General features: G+C 37.7%; 1 protein-coding gene across 1 annotated transcript in view; it reads right to left on the reverse strand.

Annotated features, from left to right (window-relative positions):
- Positions 1-12,010, reverse strand: part of Atg14 (autophagy related 14) — a 45,399-nt gene that overhangs the window by 31,374 nt on the left and 2,015 nt on the right. The window contains exon 2 of the mRNA XM_047541752.1: positions 324-386. Within this exon, the coding sequence (XP_047397708.1) occupies positions 324-386 (63 nt within the window). The remainder of the gene's footprint in view (positions 1-323; positions 387-12,010) is intronic.

Raw genomic sequence — 12,010 nt, forward strand, 5'->3', positions numbered from 1 at the left:
ACCAGCACCAAATTAAGTCTAAGCAAGACTACTATTGTGAGCCCACTTGCCACATGCCAGTGAGCAAGGCTAGAGGTTTGATTCTTTCATCCACTTACTTACTGAGAGCTTACTGTATGCCAGGCACCAGGTCTGGGGCTGATGTTTTCTAGAAACCTGGTATCTCCTGCTTTACCTTTCTCAGATACACTCCTTTCTCACACTTTAAAAGACTATGCACTAAACTCAGTAAGTTAACCCATATATCTGCATAGTTTAGCAATGAATTAAACCAAGTGGTGATAGACATCCTCCACAAATCAAAAACCAAATTAAAAACTCACTCTTTTTGAAATTCTTCTTGCTTGCTCTTAAGTTGATTTAACCTTTCTTTCTTGTCAATAAACCTGTAAGAAAAAAAATTATTTATTTATTTATTTATAGTTCATTGAGACTATATAGGTTCCTGAGAGTTGATCATTTCTGCAGATTTACGTGATAATGACACAGTTCTAAAAGTAAGAGATCCTCAATGGGCTGCACAAAGATGCTTCCTGGGTTTATAAAATGTTTATAGATTCTTTCTCCCAGCAGGTTAAATTATTTTTCAAAGGATGCACATGAGAACACTAAAATAAATTTGAATTCAAGGAAACTGAGACTTTCATTTTTTTTATTTGTTAATAGTACTGGGCACTGAACCCAGTACATACCTCTGAGCTACATCCCCAGCTCTTTTTAAGTTTTCTATTTTGAGACAGGGTTTTGTTAAGCTGCCCAGACTGGTCTTCAACTTTTTGTTGTTAACAGGATTGAACCCAGGAGCACTTAACCACTGATAAACATCCCTGCACTTTTTTATATTTAGAGACATGGCCTCGCTAAGTTGCTGAGGCTGGCTTTTAGCTTGTGATCCTCATGCCTCAGCTTTCCCAGTAGGTGGGATTATGTGCTACTATGCCCAACTGGCCTTGAACTTTTTTTTTTTTCTTCTTTCTTTCTTTTTTTCTTTTTTTGGTACTAGGGATTGAACTTTTATTTGGCAGGCCTTGAATTTTTGATCCTCCTGCCTCAGTCTCCTAAATTGCTGGGACTTCAGGGATGTGCCACCATGCCTGGCTTGAAGGCTTCCATTACAAAAATAATTTTAATTACATAATTGTTTTCTATAGTCATCCCACAGTGCAACAGCACACCAGAACTTCTTCCTCCTATCTAATTATAATTTAGTACCCACTGGCACCCGCTCTCCATACCTCCTTCCCCGCCTACTTTCTCTGGCTCTTGTAACCACCATTCTATTCGATTTCTACGAACTAATAACCTTTTTAGATTCTACCCATAAGATCATGTGGCACTTTTTTTTTCTGTGTCTAGCTTATTTCACTTAACCCAATAATCTCCAGCTCCATTCATGTTGTTGTGAATGCTTTCTTCCTTTTTAATATAGTTTAAAACTTCTCTCTGCTTGTTTAGCTACAGCCTAAAATTTCTGATATATTTTCATTATCGTTTAGTTTAAAATTCCGAATTTTCCAGCAGATTCCTTCTTTGCCCCATAAGTTATTTGGAAGTGTATTGTTTAGTTTCCAGATATATAGGCTTTTCTTGGTAATTTGTTGTTAAAGTTTTCAAGTTTAACTCAGATGTAGACACAGTGTACTCAGACTTTAATGTTTTGATTAGTGTGTCTCAAGGCGCTGCATATGGTCTGCCTCTGTGAAAGTTCCATGTGTACTGGAAACAATGAGTGTTTCACAGCTACTGGGTACAATGTCTAAATTGTGGGTTAGCTGGCAGTGTCATTCAGATCTTTCACATCTGTGCCGTTCAATATGGTGGCCACCAGCCACATGTGACTACTGAGCCCCTAAATGTGGTTTGCTGCTTAATTAGGACTTGGGGGGATAGAAAGGACAACTAACAGCATGCAACTGATTATGAACTGAGCCAGGAGTGGGTCACTATTTTCAAGGGAACAGGGTAATGACACATGCCACAGTGACAAGGTATTGAGTCCAAAAATAGGCTTTGGCCATCTCCTGAATCCCTAGTATAAATAAAAGCAATTTAGCAGGACCATCACATCCCTAAAAATAATCTGGACAAAGAATCTCTCTAAAATACTAATTCTATAATCCTCACTTTGAAATATACCAAAGACATCTATTTCTTAATGTAAAGGATAAAATGATCTAATTGTGACCCTACCATTTAATAGTCACTGAAAACACATGACATATCAAAAAAGCAAATCAAGTAATATGTGACAGAATTATAAATTTATAATGTGACAATTTAAATCTTCAGTTCCTCGGCTGAACTAACCAACAGGCACCCCCTCTTATTGAGACAGAATGGACACAGAACAGTTCCATCACTGCATAAAGTTCTACTGGATAGCACTGCAATGTCCAAAAGATGGCAACTGCATGAAACAGTATTAGAAAACTCAGAAACTAACGCAGAATGTAGACAAGCCCACAGATTTATAACTGGCTTATCAGGCATTTTCTGTGTGCCTAACAAAGCATCCTCCAGAATATTTCCTAAGAAATCTAATCATGTATTCTTCTGCTATTCTTGTATTCTCAAATATATCACTTGTTACATACTCCTGTTTCCTTGTATCAAAAATGAAAATCTAATGTGGTATTTTATGTCTAAGACAACATGGTGATTTGTGTTCTAATACTCTGAAGGAAATGACAAACTCAAGACTATCCAACCAAGCAAGGGACACACACAAAGGATAAAATCTTGCTCTCAGGACCTATAAAAGTTCTTTTGGGTCTGCTGGAAAAGAGCCACTTTGCACTAAAACCACCTGGGATGAAAGACAACTATGTCCAGCTTTACCCTGAGCTGGCTCATTCTCATGGGCTTTGTTAGAAACACGCACACTCGCGCACGCATACACACCTTAAAAACAAACATACAGATGACAGTAGGAATAACAACAGATAATGATTTCTACTGGATGAAATACTTCCTGAATCATGTTAACCCTCATGAAGGAAATTAAGAAGAGGTGGCACTAACAAAGCTAACCAGCAGATGCTATTATGAAGGTAGCTGGATCCACATGACATGTCAATTGCTCACTCTGTTACACTCATCCATTCTTTGCATTCTCCATCCCACCACTCATGGAAATGGACTCACCTCACCATTCTCTATTTTCAATATGGTTTACAAGAAAGAACTGAGAAGACGGTCACTACGTTCAAACATATTTTATCTTAAATGGTAGGTAGAGAGAGGTGGATTCACATTTTACATACTGTTTTTCAAGTTGGATTTGTCTCAAAATATCTGTACCTTTTTCCATGCCAAAACACACTGATCTATCTTTACCAGACTGCATTTCACTGAATGGATATCATTAAAGTTACATAAACCCTTACCCTTTTGTTTGCTTCTTTCATTATTCTAGTTTTTGTGATGTCTTCTGAAAGAAATCTACCAGTGAACCTGTTCCATGGCATTTACAACACTATTTCCTATAGTTTCTCTTCCAATTAAAAAATACCTTCCACCCGGGTGTGGTGGTGCATGCCTGCAATTCCAGCAAATTGGGAGGCTAAGGCAGGAGTTGTGAAGGTTTGAGGTCAGCCTCAGCAACTTAACAAGACCCTGTCTCAAAATAAAAACTTAAAAGGTCTGGAGATGTAGCTCAGTGGTAAAGTGCCCCTGGGTTCAATCCCCAATAACAAAAACAAAACAACAACAACAACAAAAAAAAAACCCTTCCATATTACATACTAAGTTCCTCCATACTTAGAAGATTTCAGGGTTTTTTAACTCCCCGAAAGTACTCCCTTAAATTGACTTTGTTGTTTCCTAAATTCTTCCATATTTTCATGATTTATTTTTCCCATTAAAAATAAATTACTCCCTTAGGCTGGGATGTAGCTCAAAGTAGAGCACTTGCTTAGCAAGTATGAGGTCCTATGTCTGATCCCACCATCACCCACAAACTACTCCAAATGACTTTCACAGTCCCCAACCCCCCACCCCACCCCACAGTAGAGACTGATGAGAATTAGGAGAGGATGTGGTCCAAGAACCTAGTGGTAAGAGAGAACATACAACCCAGCTCAGGTCTCAAGAGGGAGCTTTCTGGGAGTGAGATCTTTCCAAGTCGAGCTGTAAGTTATAGCTGGCCCTGTTAAGGGAAGGAAGGTATTACAGGCAGAGGGAACTGGGCTTTGAGAAAAAAAAAAAAAATTACTTTTTCCTAAACACCAAAACATTTCAACACACCAAACGGGTAACAGAGATAAAGTGTGCTAATGAGGCAGTGATTAAGACTCTAATTCCACTCTGCTCCCTAGCTACAATCACAGGGACTGAGTGGATCTATCCACAGTTCAGACCACTCACATCAATCTGTCCCATACCACCAGAACAACAGCACTAGGGCATGCACTTTATTAGCACTCCATATTATTAATTCTGTACTAGGAATAATTAGAACTAAAACACCTGCAACTTATTGAGCACTTACTATGTACATCCCAAGCAAAACACCCTTCATAAATGATTCTAATCCCTCTACCGGCCTGCTCAGTCCTTTCACTCATACTAAGACTATATGTGTATAATACTTATCTGAGAGATACTACTAATGTATTTTAAGAAAGGCAAAAATGTCTTGACACATTATATACATGTACTGAAATATCACACTCCATAAACAAGTACAACTACATGTCAAATGGACAAAAATGTATTTTAAAAAATTCCTCTGAGCTAGGCGTGGTAGTGCATGCCTATAATTCCAGGAACTTGGGAGGCTGAGGTAGGATCCCAAGTTCAAGGTCAGCTTAGGTAACTTAAGAACCTGTCTCAAAATAAAATATAAAAAGGTCTGGGGATGCAGCTCAGTCGTAGAGTGCCTCTGGGCTCACTACGCAGTATGGTGGCGGAAGGCAGTGACTTGGGAGAAAAAATGAGGACCTGAAAAAAAAAAAATTCAAAATCTTTGGCACTGTATTGCCTTTGAAGGAATCAAGGAAACAGATCAGAAATGAAAAAAGATTTGTTTGAAGGTGTCAGTCATAATAGCAAAATACTGGCAACAATTTTAATGTTCAGCAGGAATATTATGATGGCCATGAAAATTAAAATATTTTATAGGCAAAGATGAGTATGTTTTAATGACATGCTTTGTTTCAAGAAGCAGAACTACATACATATGGTATGATTCCAAATATATATGAATACACCCAACACTGGAATTATAACAAAATATTAAGTTGTAAAAATCTGAGTAAAATCTATTGCCTTCTCTATGTGCTTCTGTGCAAGTTTTCTATATTAATCATATATACCTTTATAAAAAGGTATTAAAAAAAGAAAAAAAGACACCAAACAATTAAAAAGTACTCATGCTCTACTTCTGAGGATCAACCCCACTATAAAAAAAAAAAAATAGTTCCTCCACTGTATCTAAAGTTCTTGAGACACATCATACCCCGGGTTCTTAAATATGGGGGTGGGGAGAGATTAACTTTCAGATCAGAGGGAGAGAACTTTCCCAGTCCCTGATTTTGGCACAAGTTGTGGTAGAGCATTAAATGACACTTTCTCTGCTTCCTGGACATCACCTCCTGAGCAGTTTTCCTCTGCCATGTCCTTCTGCCATGATGTTCTGTCTCACCTCTAGTCCACAGGTACAGAGTCGACCAACCATGGACTGAACCTCTGAAATCAAGTTATTGAGACTCATTTGAGAGATGCCCTCCCCACACTAGGAGGACAGGAACATCCTTATCTCTGAAGACACAAAGCCACAGAGAAGAATCTGAACAAACAGGTCTTACAATTTCCCCAGTTTATTTCCATTAGAGCATACTCTGTCTCCAATCATATTTCTGACTAACCATTCTTGATCAAGACTAAGCATAAAAATAGACAAATTTAAAAAGAACAGAAATCATGCAGTAAGAGCTGGGCACAGTGGTGCACACCTATCATCCCAGTGATCTGGCAGAGGAGGCAGGAGAACTGCAAGTTCAAGGCTAGCCTCAACAACTACTAAGAAAACAGGATCATAACTCATGAGGGTGTGTAAGGAACAAATAAAAAAAGAATTGGGGAATGTAGTTCAGTGGTGGAGTGCTCTTTCCAGTACAAAAAAAAAGAAAGAAAAACAAAATTAAAAAAGGGAGAAAAATTAGGCAGTAAGCAGAGCTATCTCTACTACCAAGTTATGTGCCAAAGCGGCTTAAAAAATAAATTTAAATAAAGATGGCCAAAGAAGTAAATATTTATTGAAATGGAATACTAATATGTTAACAATTACTCGCCATCAAAGTTTTCTCATTTATTTTTGGTGCTGGGGACTAAACCCAGGGTCTCTCAAATACTAAGCACACACCCTGCCACTGAGCTACACCTAAATCTCTTCATTCTTAAATCCTTAAGGCATACAAAAAACCGATGTTTTTAGGCAAATAAGATATGCAACAAACATGATCCTTATCAGGATATTTCTTTTACTTTATACTAGAAGATTCGGGATATGACAAAATATAGTACAGACATTCTCCACTGGTAAGAAAGGTTAATAAAATAGAAATAAACCACTGTACAGTTTACTCACTTGTAAGAGGAATAATGCTTATATTCAACTTGGCTATAGGGATTAAATACGAGAAATCTGTAAGTATCAGGTTCAGATACTTGACGCATAACATATGCTGGTCTCCCATTTGTCCACTGCAATGAGTTATTTTGTATCTTACTATGTATTAAACGGAACTATAGAATCAGACCATGAGAAGAGACTAAGTGAAACCAGGGTAAGACAGTCCTACTACGTGTTGTTTCTGCACATGGAAAAAGAATGTGTTTTACAAACATCATTACCCTATGTACGTGTATGATTACATGAATGGTGTGATTCTAAATCATGTACAACCAGAGAAATTAAAAGGTGTACTCCATTTGTGTACAATGGATCCAAATGCATTCTGCTGTCATGTATAACTAAATAAATACTTAAAAAAAGAATGTGTTTTAAACAATGCTATTTCATCTTACTCTAAGGCATCCTTTAGAAATGGAAATAGATTCATTTTTGTTTACATGATAGTAAACAGAAAAAAGGGAACATAATTTGTGTAACATTTTTTCATGAAGTGACTGAATGAGTCTAACTCTAGATTTTAAAAAGGAATTTTACAGTTGTAATACAGTAAAATAGATGTGAAAAGACAGATGTGAAAGATGTTCACGTATGTGAGATGCAAAATAAAAACCACCCTTGCAAAACAGTATGTATTGTGTGGTCTCATTCCGGCACAGATAAGAAAACATTGAGGAGTAATCTTACCTAAAACAGAGGTACCTCTATGTTGTAGGACTGAGACTTTGTTTCTATGATGTTTGAACATTGTAAAATTCCAAATGCCATATTCATAAAATTGTGTTTTCTAAAACACATGCGTTTTACATGTTTCATCAATATAAAAATTCAAACTAATCAAATTCAATTACCTTTTGAAGAAAAATAATGCTCCCCCCCACAAAAAAATGTTTTAAAAATTTAATGGGAAGCAAATTGTCACAAAGTTACTATTTCCCAAGTGGAGGACCCACCCAAATGGCCTTCTGGGATTCAGGGTTATACTGTTTATTTGGGGGAGGTCAGTTCTGGAAGAACTCATGAGCATCTGTTCTAGACAGATTTTGTTTTTTAAGAGAACTACATTTTCAGTTCTAAGGCACAACGAATTTACCTGAAAAATATTTTAAAGGATCAAATCTCCCTTACTTAATCACAACACTCAATAAAATCGCACAATAACACCTTTCCTGCAACCCAGATCTCTAAAGCACCCTGCTCCTTTCTGGCAATTTTTAAAAGAAGCCCAGACCTCTGAGATGTGCCACTGGCTGCTCTGCCACACTCGGGTGAGCACTAAGCTTGTAGCAAGTGTCAATTTCATCAACACATCAATTCAGTACTTTCCCTATCAACGGGAAACAGCAAATCCCAGGATTATTTTTATAATCACATTTCATTTTCTGCAAATGCTGTATGGGCTTTGGTGGTTGAAGGAGACTTTAAATTATGAAAACTCTTTTGGGTTATGACAGGCTTTGAAAAAGTGTAGATATGCTGGGCAATGGGGAGAATCTTCTGAATGTTGGGCCTAGGAATAATTAGAACCTAGCAAAGTAACAGATGGCACTACCTGGAGGTAAGCAAACCCTGCCCCAGGAATCTTCTCACCTTGGTAGGGTGCATAGGCTCAGGGCATTGGCTCTCTGGATTCAACCCCAGGCCTTGGCTTACTAGAGCTTATATGACCCTCTGAGATATAGCTCAAGCTGTGTAACAACATGGGGTGTTTTTCTTTCCTGGTATTGTTAAACTCAATTTTAAAATACAATTCAGATTTAGAACTTAAGAATTAGTATAGACCAAGAGTAAGTCAGCCTCCAAAATGCTAAGCCTCACATTTCTATCTTTAAAATAGGATCATAACTCATGAGGGTGTAATAAGGAACAAATGAGCCAGTAAATGTGAAAGCTTTTATAAATTCTAAAAGATATCCAGTGATACTGACTAAAAAAAAAAAAACTGTATTTTCCCTGTAATCCCAGTGGCTCGGGAGGCTGAGGCAGGAGGATTGCAAGCTCAAAGCCAGCCTCAGCAATTTAGCAAGGCCCTAAGCAATTCAATGGGTCGACCCTGGCTCTAAATAAAATATTGAAAAAGGATGAGGATGAGGCTCAGTGGTTAAGCACCCCTGGGTTCAATCCCTGGTACCAAAAACACACACACACCACCTCCACCAAAAAAAAAAAAAAAAAAAAAAAAAAAACACTGTATTTTCTTATTATCAAATCCACATTTATTGGTAGAACTACTACTGAGATGTTGCATGGGATGTGATGAGAACTTTCCTGAAATACATGATCAGACAGCAGTAAGTTAATTACCTCTTTCTAAAGATGAGGAGCCCAGCCACCCTGTAGGGTTTTTTTGCTGAAGCAGCACACAGAATTGAATTCTCAAGACAACAGATTTTTATAGGTCACAGTAAGTGACAACCAAAAAGATACAAGAAGGGGAACAGCAATATTTAAAGGATACTTTCTGAATATTGGCTGAGACCTCTCCTACAGAAAGAACAGCATCAGCACAGAAATTTACAGTAACATCTAAATTTCTTATCATCCTTTATCCTATCTCTCAGTTTGTTTAGTGCCTGAATTTCTGTTTCCTGGCAAAAGTGTAATCACAATACTCGATAGTCCTAAAATGTGTCTTTTTAATCCATACTTGAAAAATTGATGGTTTCTAAACCAGCAGACAGGCTGAGCTTGGTGGCACATGCCTGTAATCCCAGTGGCTCAGGAGGCCAACGCAGGAGAATCACAGGTTTGAAGGCAGCCTCAGTAATCTAGCAAGGCTTTAAGCAACCCAGTGAGTACCTGTCTCAAAATAAAAAAATAAAAAGGGCTAGGGATGTGGTTCAGTGGTCAAGCACCCTTAGGTTCAATCCCTGGTACCAAAAGGAGATGAAAAAAGAAAAAGAAAAAAACAGCATACAGATTTCTCTGGGTTTCCTTAGATCATGTTCTTGGCCCCATTCCTCCAACTATCTTGAACTAGTAACCAATTTCTTCCTAATTTGGGGTGGAAAGATTACTCAATCTACCAGTTATCTATGCTGATAATATCTATTTTGAGTCAGATAAAGGTATAATCCAGAAAATTATACTCCTGTTAAAAGGTCTGTAATTTTAAACTGTCCAGAAGATTATACTGGGGGTAATGACTGATATTCCTTTCCCTTGTTCCCTAAGAGAGCCTAAGTTAAAAAGTGGACAAAAAAGCAGAAAAGAGAATATTATTTTAAGAGTGGGGGCAAGGAGGAAGATAAGGAAGGATGATGTGGGTGAGGATACCAAGTTATGAGGTTATACCACAAAACAAAGTAGTATTAAGTTTGGATATCTTTCCAACCAATCTATATACCAAACTCATACTGTCCACAGAAGTATATAAAGACATACGCTCCCTTCTTGGGAGTCAAAGGAATTATTGTGACATGAATTTATTTGATATTTCATTTTTCGTGAATTGCTAAGTCATTAATACTAGCAGTCAGTGTAAATTCTTGAGAGCAAAGACCCATCTTTCTCCTCTAACTTGCCAGATGTTTTATGCATATAATGGTACCCAATGAGAAAACATTAAAAATTAGTTGGCTATTAGGACAGTGGTTCTGGATCTCAAGAGATTCTTTCATCCTATTAGACACTGAGCAATGTCTGGAAACAAAGAAAACCAAAGCCCTACTCTAAAGGCATGCGGAGTTCAGAAACAGGAGATAGAAGAAGGAAAGCTGCTGAGCAGACCTCTGTGGCAGTCCTTTTACCACTGAACCCCAAACCTCTCTTTTGTAGCTCTAAATTATGAATGGTTGGAGTATTTGCTCTCCATTTTTTCTTCTTGGTCAGGAAAAGAAATCCACTATAATAAATCCCTTTTCTGAATATTTACCTTAATGCTAAAATTTAGCAAAGAATTTACATGTAAGGGTTTTTGTTTTCGCAGTGCTGGGGATTAAACCCAGGGCCTTACACATGCTAGGGAAGCACACTCTACCACTGAGGTACACCCCAAGTCCTAAGTTTTAAAAGTAGTTTTGCTTTCCTTTCTTTGATAATAGTCTATGTGCCATTTCCTGCTGCTGAGAAGTCATGCTTTCATGGAACTACTTTCTGGACGCAGACATTTTTCTCAAAGAATATTATGCATCATGTCTACCAACACACAAGAAATCAACTAAGTGTTACGATGGCAAATGATGGTGAGGATGGAAGTAGAAACTTACCTTATTGAGGAAGGTCAGGGAAGGCCTCACTGAGGAAGTGACATTTAAGTTTGGAGATTAAAGCCAAGGTGCCAGTCAAGAAGAAAAGTGATGTAAGCTGAAGAGACAGCATGTGTTTAAGGATTTTACAGAAGGCTCATGACTGTGGAGCAGCAAATAAGGGGGAGCACGGCAAGCATTTTTTTTTTTTGAGTGCCTAATATTTGCTAGACATTCTGCTACGCCCTTTAAATGCATGCTTTTGTAAAATTATTACCAGACACTTGACACCCAATCATTTTCAAAATGAAAAAGGCATAAGAGGTTAAGAAACTTGGTCAAAATCACATAGCAAGTTGTGGGATTTGGATTTAATTAGATGCAGCATGAATGCAAAACCCCCATTTTTAAACTCAACATTATGGTCAAAGTTAGAGAAGAAAGCAACTGCCAAATCACAGGGGGCTTCATATGCCCTTGCAAGGAGATTGGATTTTATTTTAAATGAAGTGGAATGCCATTGAAAGACTTAAGCAACAGTGGCATTATCTGCTTTACATTTCTACTGAAGCCGCTGTGAGAAGGGGAGGGGGAGTCTTGAGAAAAAGATCGTCAAGTAATAATGATGGAAATAATGGTGGCCTGGATTAGAAATGGACATATTCAAGATATATTCTGGTGTCATACTGAATTAGACAAGCCAATGACTTAGATGTAGGGAATATGAGAAAAGTAGAAGGCTAAGCTAACTTCTGAGCTTCTGGATCAGGATGAAGATACTAAAACAGATTCGTTCAAATCATTTCCTAAATCTTTATTGAGTTATGTGAAGGTAGAACTGTGTACAACAGATAAAGTCTTGCCCACATATAGTTTTATGTCACTGGAGTGGGGTGTGCAGTTAGACAAATTAACCTGTGAACCATCTGATGATGGTAAGTGCTAAGGAATAAAGCAGGTTAAGTAGTAAAGAGGTTACTATTTTAACTGGAGGGTCCGAAAGAGCCTTTCTAATGCATAAGCACAGGTCTAAACAAAGCAAAGAGTCCTGAATATTTTGGGAGAAAAGTTCTTGGCAATCTGAATATGACTGCAAAGGCCCTGAGAAAGAGTTTTCTTGGACTGACAAGGAAACCCCAGTGGTATAAGAAAGCAGGGAAAAAAAGAAAATGATATTAAATCAGAGGAG

Source organism: Sciurus carolinensis, chromosome 2 (genome assembly GCF_902686445.1).
Source record: "Sciurus carolinensis chromosome 2, mSciCar1.2, whole genome shotgun sequence".
Classification (NCBI taxonomy): domain Eukaryota; kingdom Metazoa; phylum Chordata; class Mammalia; order Rodentia; family Sciuridae; genus Sciurus; species Sciurus carolinensis.